The sequence below is a fragment of the Botrytis porri genome (genome assembly GCF_014898465.1).
Source record: "Botrytis porri strain MUCL 3234 chromosome Unknown BPOR_007, whole genome shotgun sequence".
NCBI lineage: Eukaryota > Fungi > Ascomycota > Leotiomycetes > Helotiales > Sclerotiniaceae > Botrytis > Botrytis porri.
Window position 1 is genome coordinate 2,650,283 of NW_024066081.1, and position 15,750 is coordinate 2,666,032.

At 44.0% G+C, this 15,750-nt stretch overlaps 8 protein-coding genes across 8 annotated transcripts; 4 read left to right on the forward strand and 4 right to left on the reverse strand.

Annotated features, from left to right (window-relative positions):
• Positions 1-2,701: 2,701 nt before the first annotated feature.
• EAF01_006126 (uncharacterized protein) lies at positions 2,702-3,103 on the reverse strand (the record flags this gene model as incomplete). The annotated part of the gene is made up of 1 exon (XM_038914380.1): positions 2,702-3,103. The coding sequence occupies one exon, from the start codon at positions 3,101-3,103 to the stop codon at positions 2,702-2,704; it is 402 nt and encodes a 133-aa protein (XP_038770829.1).
• A 1-nt stretch (position 3,104) lies between these two features.
• Positions 3,105-3,731, reverse strand: EAF01_006127 (uncharacterized protein; the record flags this gene model as incomplete). The annotated part of the gene is made up of 3 exons (XM_038914381.1): positions 3,105-3,398; positions 3,476-3,544; positions 3,600-3,731. The coding sequence occupies 3 exons, from the start codon at positions 3,729-3,731 to the stop codon at positions 3,105-3,107; spliced, it is 495 nt and encodes a 164-aa protein (XP_038770830.1).
• A 125-nt stretch (positions 3,732-3,856) lies between these two features.
• Positions 3,857-4,806, forward strand: EAF01_006128 (uncharacterized protein). The gene is made up of 2 exons (XM_038914382.1): positions 3,857-4,161; positions 4,215-4,806. The coding sequence occupies exons 1-2, from the start codon at positions 4,071-4,073 to the stop codon at positions 4,532-4,534; spliced, it is 411 nt and encodes a 136-aa protein (XP_038770831.1). The 5' UTR covers positions 3,857-4,070; the 3' UTR covers positions 4,535-4,806.
• A 304-nt stretch (positions 4,807-5,110) lies between these two features.
• On the reverse strand, positions 5,111-5,542 carry EAF01_006129 (uncharacterized protein; the record flags this gene model as incomplete). Its single annotated transcript, XM_038914383.1, has 1 exon — positions 5,111-5,542. One exon carries the CDS (start codon positions 5,540-5,542, stop codon positions 5,111-5,113), a length of 432 nt encoding a protein of 143 aa, XP_038770832.1.
• A 2,059-nt stretch (positions 5,543-7,601) lies between these two features.
• Positions 7,602-9,236, forward strand: EAF01_006130 (uncharacterized protein; the record flags this gene model as incomplete). Its single annotated transcript, XM_038914384.1, has 1 exon — positions 7,602-9,236. The coding sequence occupies one exon, from the start codon at positions 7,602-7,604 to the stop codon at positions 9,234-9,236; it is 1,635 nt and encodes a 544-aa protein (XP_038770833.1).
• A 1,317-nt stretch (positions 9,237-10,553) lies between these two features.
• EAF01_006131 (uncharacterized protein) lies at positions 10,554-10,979 on the forward strand (the record flags this gene model as incomplete). Its single annotated transcript, XM_038914385.1, has 1 exon — positions 10,554-10,979. The coding sequence occupies one exon, from the start codon at positions 10,554-10,556 to the stop codon at positions 10,977-10,979; it is 426 nt and encodes a 141-aa protein (XP_038770834.1).
• An 816-nt stretch (positions 10,980-11,795) lies between these two features.
• Positions 11,796-12,248, forward strand: EAF01_006132 (uncharacterized protein; the record flags this gene model as incomplete). Its single annotated transcript, XM_038914386.1, has 1 exon — positions 11,796-12,248. One exon carries the CDS (start codon positions 11,796-11,798, stop codon positions 12,246-12,248), a length of 453 nt encoding a protein of 150 aa, XP_038770835.1.
• A 1,939-nt stretch (positions 12,249-14,187) lies between these two features.
• EAF01_006133 (uncharacterized protein) lies at positions 14,188-15,528 on the reverse strand (the record flags this gene model as incomplete). Its single annotated transcript, XM_038914387.1, has 5 exons — positions 14,188-14,767; positions 14,846-15,176; positions 15,258-15,337; positions 15,411-15,421; positions 15,475-15,528. The coding sequence occupies 5 exons, from the start codon at positions 15,526-15,528 to the stop codon at positions 14,188-14,190; spliced, it is 1,056 nt and encodes a 351-aa protein (XP_038770836.1).
• Positions 15,529-15,750: the final 222 nt, after the last annotated feature.

Below are 15,750 nucleotides of genomic sequence, written 5' to 3' on the forward strand. Positions count from 1 at the left end.
CTGTTACTTTATATATACGATCCTTCGTATACATCGACCCCTTCATTGGAGAAGCTGTGAGCCGTGGATTCCGTACAGCCGTCTTGGTGTTTGACTTGAACCCCTGGAAGCGAAATCGATACCTACTCACTGTCTCAGACTCTAAGATCCTCTTCCGATCATGGCGTGCAGGTTTTCATGCAGCAGCATTTTAGAATTAGGATTGAAAGAATGACAAACATGGGATGGGATCATCTACTACGTCATACAGTGCTTGGGGAAGAAAAAGAAAAAGAAAAAGAAAGAGAAAGAGAAAAAAAAAAATGGATTGAGTAAAATCATCTCTCAAACTGCCGAGAAGCGAATCCACCTGGGCAATTAAATGAAGCGCTAATAGGTAGTAATAGGTAAATCTTTGACAACACCAACGACCCCCTTTGTCTGTTCCTTTCCATTGGCTTGACGAAAGGAGGCGGGGAACAATCCAATAGGGAAAAGTACGAATGAGATACAAGTAAAATGTCACAATTTCCTCTCTTATGGCGGAATCTCATGTGAAGATTCCGCCATCTACGTTTAAAAGCAGGAATCCTTCAACTTGTTTACGTACCTACCTAGGTAATTGTACATCCGTCATGGACTGTATATACTTCTTCTGCCTTTCTACCCTTCTACCATCAAATGTTCTCGAAACGTTCCATGTCCCTGAACTTTCTGAACATCCCAAACCACCATCTGGATCAATCTTATCCTCTGAAAGATCTGCCTGCCTACGTCTGCTCTGATATGAATATGATGGCATCCTAGGTAGACAGTCAATTCGACCTCAATTCTTTAACATATTCCTCAAGCCAGTAATCATCGATAGAAACCATTCTTGTGTGGCAATAGTCTGGGTAGTTCTCAAATTCTTCTTATATGGTCAGTGCCGATCATGATATCGTGGGAAAACTCCAGGGTCTCAACTGCTCAGTATATTGAGACGCCACTTTCATACCGCGGGGTTGGTGGAGTTCACTACCTTGATATTGTCGATATTGCTGTGACGATGGACGCTGATTCAGATATCATTGGAATGAAGATTGTACCAGGCATACAGTTGTGTCATCCATCCGGATTGGAGGCCCAGAAGGATCAGCTATCCAATCAATCGTTTCGCGAGCCAGTAATTCTCAAATCTGATTGAATTCGGAAACCCGCACATTGTAGTTCTTCTGGAGCTATACATACCTACTACTGTACTAGAGTGATGCTCCGGTGCTTTCTTATTTGGGCTCGGCGCTGCATCATAAAAGATAGACTACTTAGTATAAGTGTTGGCATCTATTTGAAGACTAGATGCCACATGTCACTCACCTACATGCCACAACCCCAAACTTATTTTTTCCAAACCTAACATCAAACTATCCATACAAATATTCGTTATCTCCTTACACGAATGTCAATATTTTCCCCTCACTAATCGTTAGAATATCCCATTTCGGTCACCATGCCATGGAAATCCCTTTTCAAAAAGCTGTGTTCCGGTACCTAAGAGTCAATTCATAAAAATCATTCTCGTCGAGCAAGTAAACAAGATGAAGAATACCATCCCGAATCCAACTCCAGCTATCTCAAACTCTTACAGGCTGCATCCGGCAAGGCGCTATGCCCTATCAGAGCTAGCAGTGTTCCTAGAAATGATTGGAGCGTTGCCGACCAAGAATTATGGATATTCAGAACCTTAGTCGAGGTGTGCCATCGACCGGACTATAATGCTTACGATATCGTCAAAACATACAGTATGGAAAATGATCGAGAGGATCTATACTTGCTAGATGAAGAGGACTGGACGAAAATCTTGGGGAGCTGGAAAGATGGTGCGACGGTCCATAGTATCTTAAAGAACATGGAGAGGAGGAACAAGCCCTGGTTTAGAAATACTATTTCCAGGACCAAATCCGAGCCCACATCGAAGGTCCTACAATTTCATCACTGTGAGAGTACTCGGTCTAGAACAGCCATTATACATTTTTAACATTTTCGAGGTTCAAAAATGCGTCTATCACCTGCTTACAGTTATTTGAAAAGAAGCATGAGGGGTCCCCAGGGAGGAAGTGAAGTACTCCGATAACCCAAGTACGGGTGTCTGAAATGCAAGAGAGCGAAGTTCGGAATTGTTCGAGTTTGACACCCGGCTTAATGTGGAAGGATACAGACGATGGACTTGCATGGTGTTTTCATTATGGTCGAGCCAAATGATATCATTTCGTACAACATTACATCGACACTTCTCAGGCGCGTATATGGCATCTTCTGAATCATCCAAGCGGAGAGCATTCTACAGAACTCTGCCTTTTATTTTCGATGGAGGAGATCATCTGCTCACCATACATGTACGTTGGAGGAGGGATCCATCGTGTCCAAAAAATATCATGGGTTCGGCCTTTATTGACACAAGTCAAGGAGAAGGGATCCGCTGTTAGTTGGAAATACTTTTGTGGGATAATCAGTACATTTCATTCAAGGAATTTGGTCACAGGATTATGGCATGACGCAGGATTAGGCGAATTTTGATTCTTCAGGCTTACTCTAAGTTCAAGGCATGCCACTTGTTCAATCCAACCAATTTGAAAGATATCTTCGATAGTATTTACATATGTCGCCCAATTTCTCAATTGATACCTTTCTCTAACAAGCTATAGGTCCAAAATCCATACACCCACCCTTGCTATATTTCAGACTACACCCTAGTCATAACGAAACCAATCATCAATACATCTGTTCCCATGTATGCAATCTCCTTGGGATCATTACCGAGCTGCTCCCAAGTCAATAGTCTCGATTCGGTTTTCCATTGCGTTCCCGTTCTCTTCCCAACTTCATCCCACACCTCCTTCCAAGTCTCTAGGGACTGCAGAAGGCACCTGCAATTAGAGCCAGGGGGGCCAAGTAACCCCCGTTGCTTGGGCACGCCGACTTGGTAAGCTAATATCAAACTCCCTGGACGATCTCGAGACAATTTGACTAACAGCGTAGCCCCCTCGATGTGGTTCTCCAAATTCCACTGATGGAAAATCTGGTTCACTAAAATGACATCCATCGTTCCGTGCAACGCCTTCAACTTGTCACGTGGTTGCAACATATCATCTTCCAAAGAAATCAACTTCAAAAGTATCCTTGTCACGAAAGAAATCATAGCCCAAGTCCCAATGATTGACAATGTCCACGACCTGAAGCTGATCTGTGGGCGCACCATTCAGGTCCCACACCACTTGACGTAATTCTTGACCGAGGAAGCATCCAATGTCAATGGATGAGTCTCCGCTCTTGAGCCGCACAACAATATCTTTATATGCTGGCGACTGAGCGAGAAGATTATCAAGGAAGCGACCCAGACCTGTGCACGGATATGGGCGAATTGCCCATGCCTTTTCACGCTGTACAACGGTCAGTTTCAGTGCCCATAAAACGCATCGGCGATGTTTATGCTCGCCGTGTAGAGGAGACGACTCACATTGTCATATATGTGTTGGCGAACATCCTCCGGCGAAATCTTGCTATATTTCTCGAGGAGTCTACGACACTGCCGAGTCCTATTAGCTTCAGACTATTTCATTCTTGATATGAGGTCAGCTTACCTCGGGAGTGATTTTGTGATCGATGTTTTTGGGCCACCACTTGTACTCCTTGCTTGGAACAACCCTGTTGATGGGATCGGAAATTTTCTCCATGTCGTCGACTACAAGGACTGTGGACAATGCGGTAGCCATGCTTTTTGGATCAATAATAGTCAAAAGATTTAGTATCACAACAGGATAGAGGCTCTCAATACAAATTTCCATCTCTGGAGATTCAAGGAGGGAAGCCACCCCCTTTATATAGTCCACATGGCCTCATTTGTCACATGCGTGATAAGGCTATATGCAGCATATCCCCGATATATCTAATTCTGGAAGCTGTCCAACAGTTGGTGGCAAGTTGGAAAATGGTGCGGTTTGAAATTCATGGAATCAAGCCGTGATAAGCCGAAAGATCGACTGTATGGGAGGGGTTAGGTGTGTTTAACTGGCATTTCTGCAGTCGTTTGAAATTCCTGTTTTGATCACAACATGAAAGATACCTCATTACTCCGTCGAGAGCTCCGAGGCGGAGAAATATCGAGTGTATCTTGTCGAAGCGTACCATGCTATGCACTGTCTCGTGAGTTTCAAACCCGCAAGATAATCTAAGATCGTAAGCGCTGATTTGAATAGCGAATGGTCCGCCTTCACTACAGAGCGTTGGAGACCGGTACTCCCTGGATTGGAATGTTGCACACGATTATCATTGTTTCGATTCGCTTCGTCAATATGTCATGTGTAATCCGGACTACACACTTTGGTACGTAAGTGGCCATAGAGTCAATAGCTATATGCAGGAGAAGACTTGTCAGGATTGGGATGCTTTGAGAGATTGGACAGAGGAGCATACTAGTAATTATTATGATCAGTATGACATGGAACCTGGCACAATAGGGGATAATCTGTGGTACAACTATCACGCTGGAGACGGGCTACCAGTTGGCAGCCTCTAAAGTACACATGGGGGGTTTGAAGGGTATTACCACCATTGGACTTGTGATGTGTATATTTTGGATCTCTTGGGGTGGAGGCTATAGCAAGTTTGAATTCAATTATTCTTGTGATGCTTCGTCATCGCAAATGATGAATTCGCCTCGTCTCTCTTCCATACCACACATCGAGACTAGCTCAATAGCACCACCTTCCCTTCTATCGGGATTCTTCTTCTCCCATACAAACAGCTCCATGCCGTTGGATCTGACTGGGATACTGTCAAAATCGTTGCCCTGCAGACTTCACCTCCTAGAAATTGACAGCAATGACATCGACATCGTTGCCCCCATTTACAACAATGAATGTCGTTGCGTCCATCGTTCCTGAGCCTTGGATACACTCAGGAAACCCATGATTACCGAAGAAGGGACTTCCATCGCTGGTTGCGGTCCAATATGTCACAGCAACCTTTCCAGCTACCACGCAGCGTCTTTCATATCTTCGATAATCTCTCAGATCTTACGATCATACTCCTCATGCCCATCATCCCATCGAATCACTGCATTTCCTTCTGAACATTATCTCAAAATAAGTATTCATTCCAATCTCTCCCTTCCCACTCCCCCATAAGGAATCATCCCCTGGCCCCCATCCACCCTCCTCCACACCACCTCAACCCTCCTCTCACTCTCTCCCTCCCCTTCAATCCTAACCCATCTTCCCTTCCCCTTCCCCTTCTTTCCCCGCGTCGACAACTTCATTTTCATAAACTGCACTTCGGTGTTGAGTTTCGCGCAGAGAGATCGTGTGCGTGAGAGGGTACTTGAGGAGTTAAGACGGGGAGGAGAAGAGGTATGAGATGAGAGGGTGTGTGATGAAGTGTATGAATTTGATGTGGAGAGGGGTCTGTTCCGGTTGAAATTGAAGCTGCGGTGGGCGGAGGTGGTGGTGGAAGAATAAGTCGAGGTGGTCTGTGTAGAGGTTGAGGTCGAGGGACGGAGGAGTGGTGTATCCATTTCCATGTTCATTGTGGATTACTCTGAAATTGTTTGATTTGTGATGGGAAAGTAGGAAAAAGGAAGATAGAAAATGAAATCGATACAGTCGTCGAATTTTGGATTTAGAAAATAGAAAATAGAAAAGAGGAAATATAGAAATTGTTGATGCACCAGGCAATCAATATAGAACTCGAGATGTTCGGATTATTGTACTCTGCCAAAGAAGCTACTAAAAGTGTACATCAATGAAATACACATCGTCTCCATAGAAACCTCCTCTTTCTTATATACTTTTCCATTGCCCCTCCCGCGTCTACAAGTTACCCAAAATAAAACACATGCAACAGAAGTCCTACATGGTTACAGTCTCACTCACCTCATTCTCTGATCCAGGAATCAACAAACCATTCGATAAGTCCCCATAGATTAGACTTCAAACCTGCGGCTGTGGATTGTGTATGCTTTTGGATCAAACAGGACAACTATCTATAGCTACATCAACATGATTGGCATGGAGAGATTTGAAGTCGGACGTCGGGGCGGTAGTGGTACTAGTTTGCTGGGAGAATATTTTGAAACGGGAAAGTTATAGGCTGTGGATTATTCCAGGGGGCTTTTGGGCGCTTGATGGGGTTTGAAGTCTTCCAGGGGTAGTAGGTATGGATTGACATTTGAGAGGCTCGATGATTGTTTGGTGTGAGAGATAATAATAATAATAAGTTTGAATAGTTACTTGCTCCGTACAAATCAATGAATAACTCTTCTTAATTTTAGCCAATGTATGAGTCATGAGCTCTCAATTCACCAAAAGGTGTCCAGCACTTCTTTGAGTTAGTTATTTGAAACAAAACAAAATGATCCATCTCCACTTGAGGTAACGTGACCTACACGATACCAAAATATGCACTCTCCCTCCTTGTTGATGGAAAGGCATGGTACGAGGTGCGGCCCTTTGACGCTCCTCACTCTCTCGTCACTCGTCACTCCTCACTCGTCACTCCTCACTCCTCCATGTTTGCACGCTGTGTTATTACTCGCGTTACTCGTCTCCAAACTATTCTTGGTCCGGGAGTTTGTAGGGCTGGGAGACTAGACACATTGACAAGCTGCAAAAGCCAATTAGGTAAGAGATTCAGAAAGACGTTCTTGTGTACTGTATATTCAATTAATGCGCGACGGTATCGGTAGCTAATTTCACTCAAGAGTGGAGATCCTTCCGAGCCTTTCTCTCAAGGGAACGCACATTTTCATGGTCCGGAGACGAAATTATATATTCCAGGAGATTGATTGAGTAAGATTACCCCGACGAGCAGATTAGACAGCGTGGCAAGTTCAACATGTTCATGAACGGGCATGGGCATGGGCATGGGCATGGATACCAGGTAGGTGTTTCCGTTTCCATTTCCATTTGGATATCGATGCTTCTTCTTATTCCTCTTCATCTGCTCCGTCCGTACGTACATCGTAAGTAAGATCTTACATCCTCACTCATGGAACAACACAGACCACAGACATTACAGCAACTAAGACATCCAAGTCAACTGTCTTCAACCCCAGAACTCCATACAATCTAACTCTGATCTTCTCTTCCTTCCTTCAATACATACGACTTGTGATTCCCATTCCTCTTCACTTCATTCGTTACATTACCTTCGTTACATGACATTGTAAGATCTCACCAGCACAATCAAATCCCGATTCCTCCAGACTCTCACTTGAACACTACCCACCTCCAGCTAGGCTTATTAAGGACGCTTTGGGCAGCCTTGCAGTGTATTTTAAAAAGTTCACTTCACTTGTTTCATAACGCGGAACCCTGCAATTTCTCCTTAACACCGAGGAAATTATTTGATACTCAGAAGGTCTTGCTATTGTACCGGCCAGTATTAGGTTATTCATACCGTGTTGCTTTGAGATCTTTGACCTGAAAAGTCCTCTTCTTGAAAGGAATAGGCAAAAGGATTCTGAGGATTTCAAGGCTGTACCGAGTGAACAATCTTTGTCTGCTGGTAATATCACATTGGGTTCAAGATTTATGAGGACACTTGCAATACACATTCCCGAAACTTACATTACAGAACAAGCAAGTATGGAGACAGCCGAAGAATGCACCGGGCGACCCTCCTTCACCAGACGGTCTCCATCTCCAACCGGAAGGCCTTCACCAGCTATTGGAGCAACGGGGAATTCGGCTCGATGCGTTTCGACAGCCTCCGAAGGCTCAGTCTTCTCTGGCAGATCAAGTGCTATGAGTCGTGCGTCTGAGCAAAGTTCGGTTGGAAGCTCGGTTTCTCGATCTTCGTCTGCGAGTTATGGAAATAGAACATCTATGGCAGGTCAGGAAAGGCCGAAACGACGCGGTTACGTTCGACCACAAGGAACCAATTTTGCAAAGTCGGCACAATCAAGAGAGAGCGTTTTGAGCTTGGGAAGCATAGCACATTTACAGTATTACTTCGCTCGAACCGGTCTGCTGGACGGGAAGGGTGGGCGATTAATGAAGAAGAGGAAGGATGGTAGAGAGACTCTGGATTTATCGGTCTTGGACACGTCATTCCTCGTACCTGGCTCGGGATCTGATGCGGACTCGTCATATGCTTCCACGGCTAGCAGTCCAGAGCTCTCCGCCGCACAGTTTGGCGGTATGATGACGGATAGTCCTATTCACGACTATAATGAGGATGTGGACGAGTATTTTAGCGGCGAAGAAGACGATAATCCTTTACACATGCTCCCTCCGACAGCAAGTACCTATATTCATCGCGAGAAAGTCGTTGCACCTCCCCCAACTCTGAATCAGCTTAGACAGGCGTTGGTGGATGCTCTCAATAATGCTACTGCAGCTTTAGAGGACGCAAAGCATGCAAGAACTCCCCCAGCCTCCCCCTTACCCACATCCAAAGTCGAAAATGCCAATCCCGCAACCCCCGATGCTAAGCAGAAAGGGTGGTTTGAAGTACAGGGTATGAACATGCTGGATATTATGACTCTTGCTATTCGTGCCGCAAAAATGTACTATACTGCCCATGAACATCCCGAACGCCTCTTAGCAATCAAGTCGGAAAGAGAAATTCGGGGAGAGCTATTATCTGTCCTTGAGGTTTTAAAACGGATGGCTACTCGAGGGTTCGCCAATGGAATACGCACCGAAGAAAGAGAAACGATGGATAACTGGGTTGACGGCGTACGTAACATGCTTAGACGGGAGAAAATCCTTGAGGAAGAAGAGCGAAAATTAATAGCGAGTTGGACGTGGCTTCATGCCGATGGTTGGGCAGGAAAGGAAATCGAAAGAGAGTATGCATTCTTGAAATCCATGGATCCGGAACCCGATACCCTTCCACCACTATCATTAGTAGACGATGTAAAAGATGACAGTTTGCTTCCTACACCATTTCTCGCGGAAATGAAAACTGGCCTAAGATTAGTGAAGCTTCATAATGCAGCAGTCAAGAAAAGCAAAAGACCATTTGGAGCAATATCTACGTTCCACACTGAATTCAACAAGCCATATCGATCAGCCGAGAACCTTCGATTCTGGGTCAAGGCCGCTGAGTTGAGATGGGAAGCAGATGTCAAATTTGACGTCATGGGAGTTGTAAATAGCGAGGACCGTGATGCATGGGAAGGATTCGAAGAAGTAATTTGGAAATGGTGTCGAATGGTTAGGGAAGAAATATCGGAAGAACTCAAAAGACCAAGAAAGATGTCTATTAAGGTCTAATTGTAATGGACTAATCAACCCGATTTTTGTTATGAGTTTTTATCTTCATGTGTTTTCACGCTAAGGCTAGGGAGGGAAAGAGATAGTTCTCTCTTACATACCAGTTATTTTTTTGCACATAATTAGGGTGGATTTTATGGAGAGAGGCTATCGGACATATAGGTTTTTATGGGCATATATTTTGTAGTGTTTTTTTTTTCTTCATCTTTTCTTTTCATCTGCGCTCCTTGCGCAACTTTGGTTTTTTGTTGCAGTCTTCTTTTCTCTTCATTCGCACTGCGCTGCACTGGCTTTGAAGGAGTACTATACCCATACATACCCACACTCCCACTACTTTTAGCTATATATACATACCTTAAGTGCCTTTTACAGAGCGCTCCTCATCGTGAACGATGAGATGAGATGAGATGAGATGGGCAAATAGAATTATATCAAGTTCTCAATAGCTACCTACCTACCTAATCAATATATATCCTATTGGTAATAGAATCTCATCCTCATCATGTCTTTACCCAATGCGGGAATTTTCCTGGCGCCTGATCGTGGTAGTTTGTGGTAATGTGATATCGATGCTGTGATTTTTTCTTTTAGGTTTTCTGGAGTCTATACTTACCTGGAGAGATATCTAAACCCAAAAGCTTACGTAGTGACGATGGCGCAATAATGCAGGTTTGACATGCTTAGTGCGGGATATGGGGTTAGATGTGGGGAGTTGTCTTTGACTTCTCTGGTTATCATTGTGTCGAAATGGGAGAGTTTATCGAGCTAGGTGTGTCAGGGAAAAGCTAATAGGTGTCTAGAGTTCGAAGCGAATTTGGATTTGGATTTGGATTTGGAACTTATTCTGGTGCAATTTTTATTTTTTTGATGCGCGTTCTAATGTTGAGACGTTTTTGATCTTTCGCACAATGGGTGTTTTTGGAAACCTATGTGCACAATAGTGATATTGCGGGTGGTTTGGATCTTCTTTTTCCTTTCTTGATTGTAATTTCTTCCTCCTTCTCTTCTTCTTCTTCTTCTTCTTCATCATCATCATCTGTCTTTCGCTTCTTAAAGCTGCGGAAAACACTACCCATAATTTTTAATTTTCATCGTTATACAATATAACATGATCAGATATCATGGTATCTAGACGACGATAATTGTAATATGTAATCTATAATCTGTACTCAACATTCTATATCTCTTCAAGGTAAGCAGTGCGATGAATTACTATGCAATATACTTCTGACAAGCCGAGCAGAGAAAAAAAATACGATACCCCGCCGGCATCTATCTGTATTACTCCCTCGCGCCGTTTTCAAAGATCCAGCAACCATGGGATTCATCCAGCGTGTCGAGGAGAAACTGTTCAGGTTGTGGAAAGCAATTGATAAAACCCGTCCTGGCTCTCTCCAAGATGTCCATCTAATTAGAACCGCATCGCAGGCATCGATTACGCTTTCGGTTTGCAAAGAACGCCTACGATTGGCGAAGGAGGCTGAGAAGCAGGAGCAACGGGAGAAGAAGACTCGCTTCAAGGAGACTTGCAAATTGGTTGAGGATATCTTTGAGTGGTCGATTGGTTTGAACGAATGTCAAGGGATTGCTAAAGAGGCAAGGGAGGGGAACGATCTTACGGGTGTCAAATCTTCGCATCGTGAGATCGAAGGTGGATGTTTGAACGCGGATGATTGGGGCTGGGATAAGGTGGAATGGGATGGGGAGGAATGGGATGGGGAGAAACAGAGCGAGGAAAAATAAAGTGAGGAAAATGGAAGCGAGGAGAAGCAGGATAGTTGCGTCGAAGATGTTGAGCATGTTGAGCATGCTGAAGATCCATAGTATTATTTGATACCAGATTCGGGTTGGAGGTAATTTACAATGGGCGTCTGAATGATGAGAAGCGTTAGCGAACTTGAAAGATAGCAAATGGAAAGATCATGGAAATGTAGATGAACATTATCCGAGTCGAATGATTTGAGACATCTAGAATAGATCACATAGTTTGAATTTCATTTTGATAAATCCAGAATTTACACAACGACAATGATGCATGCTTTTTAATGATTCATTCTCTACTCCTGGACCTGCCGAGGTACGAGACATGACAGTATTTCTAGCCGCCATCGCAAACCAAAATCTTTTCATGATCATGACTCAAGACTTTTTCATCGTGATATCTATCAAAATAAGCAATAATTTAACCTTTACTCTACTTGAAGCTAAATTGAGAATTTTGCTGATCGCTTGATATCACATGATGACTACTAAACTTAGAGGGTGATGAAAGGGTGAATTTCACCTATTGATAAAGTGAAACACGCTAGATCCGCTTCACGGCGGCGTGATTTTAGGTTTTGAGTTTTTTTTGACGTGTCATTTGCAATGCACCATTTGAGTATTTAAGGATTTTTTTCTCCTCAAGAATTTTTCGATTCTTTCGTTGAATATACATACATTTACTCAGGTTGCTTGCTTAATGAATATTCCACAAGATATCATACTATGCAATAGTACGTCTCAAAATCAATTATAACACCAATTTCCACCAATTAAAAAACCGAATAACTCAAAGACATGGCAACCATGGGCGCGAAAAAATTATTCTTCAAGCTTCGGAAGTTTCAAAACGGAATCAAACCTTCTTGCGCTCAGAATCCACAACTCCAGAGGGTCTCCACGAATGAATCATTAACCTTCTCTTTTTATGAAAGCAGGAAGGCGACCGAGAACAAATCAGCAAAAGAAAGAGCGGCGAGAAATTTTTTAGTAGAAGAAGAACAAAGAAAGAAGAGGAAAGACGAGAAGAGCCGGATAAAAAACGAGGCACAAGAAGCAAAACAGAGGGTAGCCAAGGAATACGCCGTGGCTCAATTAAGTTTGCAAGAGATGAAGGCCCAGTTGAAAAATCCGAAAAAGAAGGAGAAGACAACGAATGGTGGTTCTACTCCTACGAATCCTGATCAGGACGAAACTGATGAGGAGTGGGACTCGAAGGGCGATGCGGTGAGCTTGAGAGAGTGGGCTTGAAGAGATAGGCAGGGAGACGAATTCACCATGAGTACTTGGGGTTTGAAGAATTGATGAGAGCGAATTTGAATAGCAGCATACTGGAGTTTCTGGCTTAATGATATAATAATGTTTGTTATCAAAATTTGATAGTAATACAATGCCATTGAGATGGAAATTTGTTTGAAATGCAGAATTTCGTGACAGAATGGACATTATGGACAACACTCAAATATAAGGGTTCCTACTAGAAGACGCCATGCCATGAACAGCACCGGCATTCTACCCAGTTGCTGTAAGATAAAAAGAAAGGAGATTCGAGAAAGCGTCAGGAAGAGGTCAATAGACCTGCGACGATAAAAGGCATCAAGCGTCTTGCACAACTACGTACTAGACCTGGCCGCCTGAACACCTTTTAAGAACGCAAGTGCTCATCCTGAATTTGAAGCCACCTGCTTTAGATCAACGTACTCCTTCTTTCCAAATCCCCAGCATTCACTTCTTTTCTTCATCTTAGCTATAACTTTTTAGGAAGACAGCAAGAGAAGGAATATCTGAGCATTCGATGAACATACGATACGAATCTTCATCTACTGTCATAGTTTCAGTCCTTTGATAAGAAAAGACTTGCAACTTTCGTATAGAATGATGAGAAGGGAGCAGGCCTCGAGGTGGCATGATCGTACCTGCCTGAGCAGTGTCACTGGATGCTGTAGTGATAAAATTGGATGATTTTCTCACTACAGACACACCTCACACACAGATCGTAAGCTTGTCATTGGTTCTAACCTCACCCCGCCATACACTAAAAATGATAAAACCAAAAATGCAAATCCCTGCCCAACACGTCTCGCGTCGCGTCTCCCCATATTTTTCTTTTTCCACTCACCGAAACTTTGTTTCCGCCGCTTTCCAAAACCAACACCAATTCCGAACGTTAATCTTCACTCACACTCACACTCGCCCACTCCATTTCACCTATACCCTCTTTACCAAATTTCCCTCCCATCCTCCCATCTCAATGTCCACACTTCCGCCCCATTCTCCCACCTCACCACTTCCCAAACGTCAAAAGACTTCGTCCGCGAGCTCGCCTTCAAAATCCACTCCCGCAGCCGCTGCCACCTCGTCCCTCCAAGAAATCATGTCTTCCACTCCAAGCACCGCGCCCACCACAACTCCAGCACCGGCAACAAACGGTTCGGCCCCTGCCCCCACACCCCTCAAATCATCTACCCCTCCTCCCCTCCTCATTAAGAAACTTTCCCCCCGCGCCCGTCTCCCTACACGAGGTAGCGCTTTCGCTGCCGGTTACGATATCTATGCTGCAAAAGAAACAGTTGTGCCTGCTAAGGGAAAGGTTTTGGTGGATACTGATATTAGTATGGCTGTGCCAGATGGAACTTGTATGATTTTTGTCCCCCGTTACCCCCTCTGTTTATTCCACTCTCTCGCTGTATTACTTTATCTTCACTCAATTCCCCTTGTTTAACTAACCCTCTGTTCAGATGGCCGTATAGCCCCACGCTCTGGACTTGCCTCTAAACACATGATCGATACTGGCGCTGGCGTAATCGATGCTGATTATCGAGGTCAAGTTAAAGTACTCCTCTTTAACCACGGCGAAAAGGATTTTGAAGTGAAGGAGGGCGATCGTGTAGCACAATTGATTTTGGAGAGGATTTATACACCAGAGGTTACAGAGGTTTTGGTTTTGGAGGAGAGTGTGAGGGGTGAAGGTGGCTTCGGAAGCACAGGTTAGATTGTGAGGATGGGAAGTAATAATGAAGTTTCGAGGGTAGTTTGGATCGGTGGAGAGAATTAGATACACCGTGCTGTGCACACTTCAAGGAAGGGAGACTGTGGCTCGGAGAGAAATAGACAAAATGAAGAAATCTATCGCTATCTATTATGATACATCTATGTATTCAGGATATCTAAGATGTAGCTCCCCCCAGGTCTACACACTTTCTGCTCTAAATCTCACTACTGGATTCTTCAGAAAGTGCACATTCCTAACCAGTCTCACTTCAGCCGCCTTCGACCTAACCAACCCCTCTCTCTTAGAATCCTCATCCTTTGCCCTTCCACCGACAACATTCTTCCACTTCTCAATCTCCTCATCTCTCGCAATCTTTGTCTTCGCAAGCACTTCATGCATACTAGCCAAAACCTTCTCCGTGGCTCTCGCAAGCGGTAATTCCGTAGCCTCAACATCATCGTCACTGATCCACGCATCTTTCTCCAATAGTCCTTCCACATTACACACTGCCTCTTTCAATCTCACCAACATGAGCGCTGCAAACATATCTCCAGTTCCACTAAAGAAACAATCAATCGCCGGTATCTTGATGCTAAAGATTCTTGCTTCGGCTGTCGATGTCATAGTCGAGCCTACGACCGAAAGATGGGGCTCCGCGCCGGGAGATGGAAGTGAAATGGATGTAACCATTATATGAGGGATTTTGTATACTTCGTGTAATGTCGTTATGGCCAATTTGAGTGTATCCATATCTTGGATTCTGACACCAGATAGTGTCCTACGAGAGTCAGCTAATTTGTACTTCATCTTTTCCAGAATTCAAACTCTCTTGGGAACAGAAAGATGGGTACCCTACTCAACCTCAAATTGATTTGGTAGAATCAAATCTGCATCTTTGATCAATGCTTTATAAGCTGGCACCACATCCTCCGCTACATATAATTTCCCGTTATCCCCCATAACTGGATCCAACACCCAGAAGAAACTTCCCGGTCTCATTGTAGTTTTTAATCTCAGATCGCGTGCGATTGTGCCAACAGCTTCTACAGATGCAGCCCCAGGCAGATAACCCGAGAGCATCATATTGAAATCGTCGAGATATGAGTTCTTCAGTCCTTGATAGAGATCCGATATTTCGGTCGCGGTAGCGCGTGTGCCTTTGGCTTGTCCATAACCTAGATGATTGCCTTTTCATACACCTGTCAGCCTTAAATCCCATCTAGTTTTCGTATCGATTTGCGATGGGGCATGTATTCAGGCTAACATACTGAACTGTACTGTATTCAGAGCAGCGACTTCGCATCCTAGAGACTGCATAACGAATGTGGCCATCGTATTTCCGACATATCTTTAGTAGCATTATATGATTTAGTCGACTTGCATATAGAATGTAGAGAGAATTTGTGACTCATGGGACTCACCCGTAAACAACCTTGAGCAGACAACGTTAGTTCAGCAAAAGTCGTGTAAGGGTGGCCTTCCTACATGACTGGCTACGGCAAGAACTCGTGTATCTGGCACGGGGAAATCTTCAGACATCTTACTTGTTTGGCGGAGATGTTGCTTCGTGAAGAAGAGGGGGGTTGATGTGAGATATCGGATCGAAATGCGCCGGAACCGCTGGAAAAGGGCTGGCAAGGGGAGTTTTAATTGCAGACCAAAGTGTCTCAAAGAGAACAACAAAACTTCGGATACAAATTTTGTATCCTAAAAGCTCATTGCTGAAGAACGTTTTGTTATTCTTCAACGAAGGGAAAACAT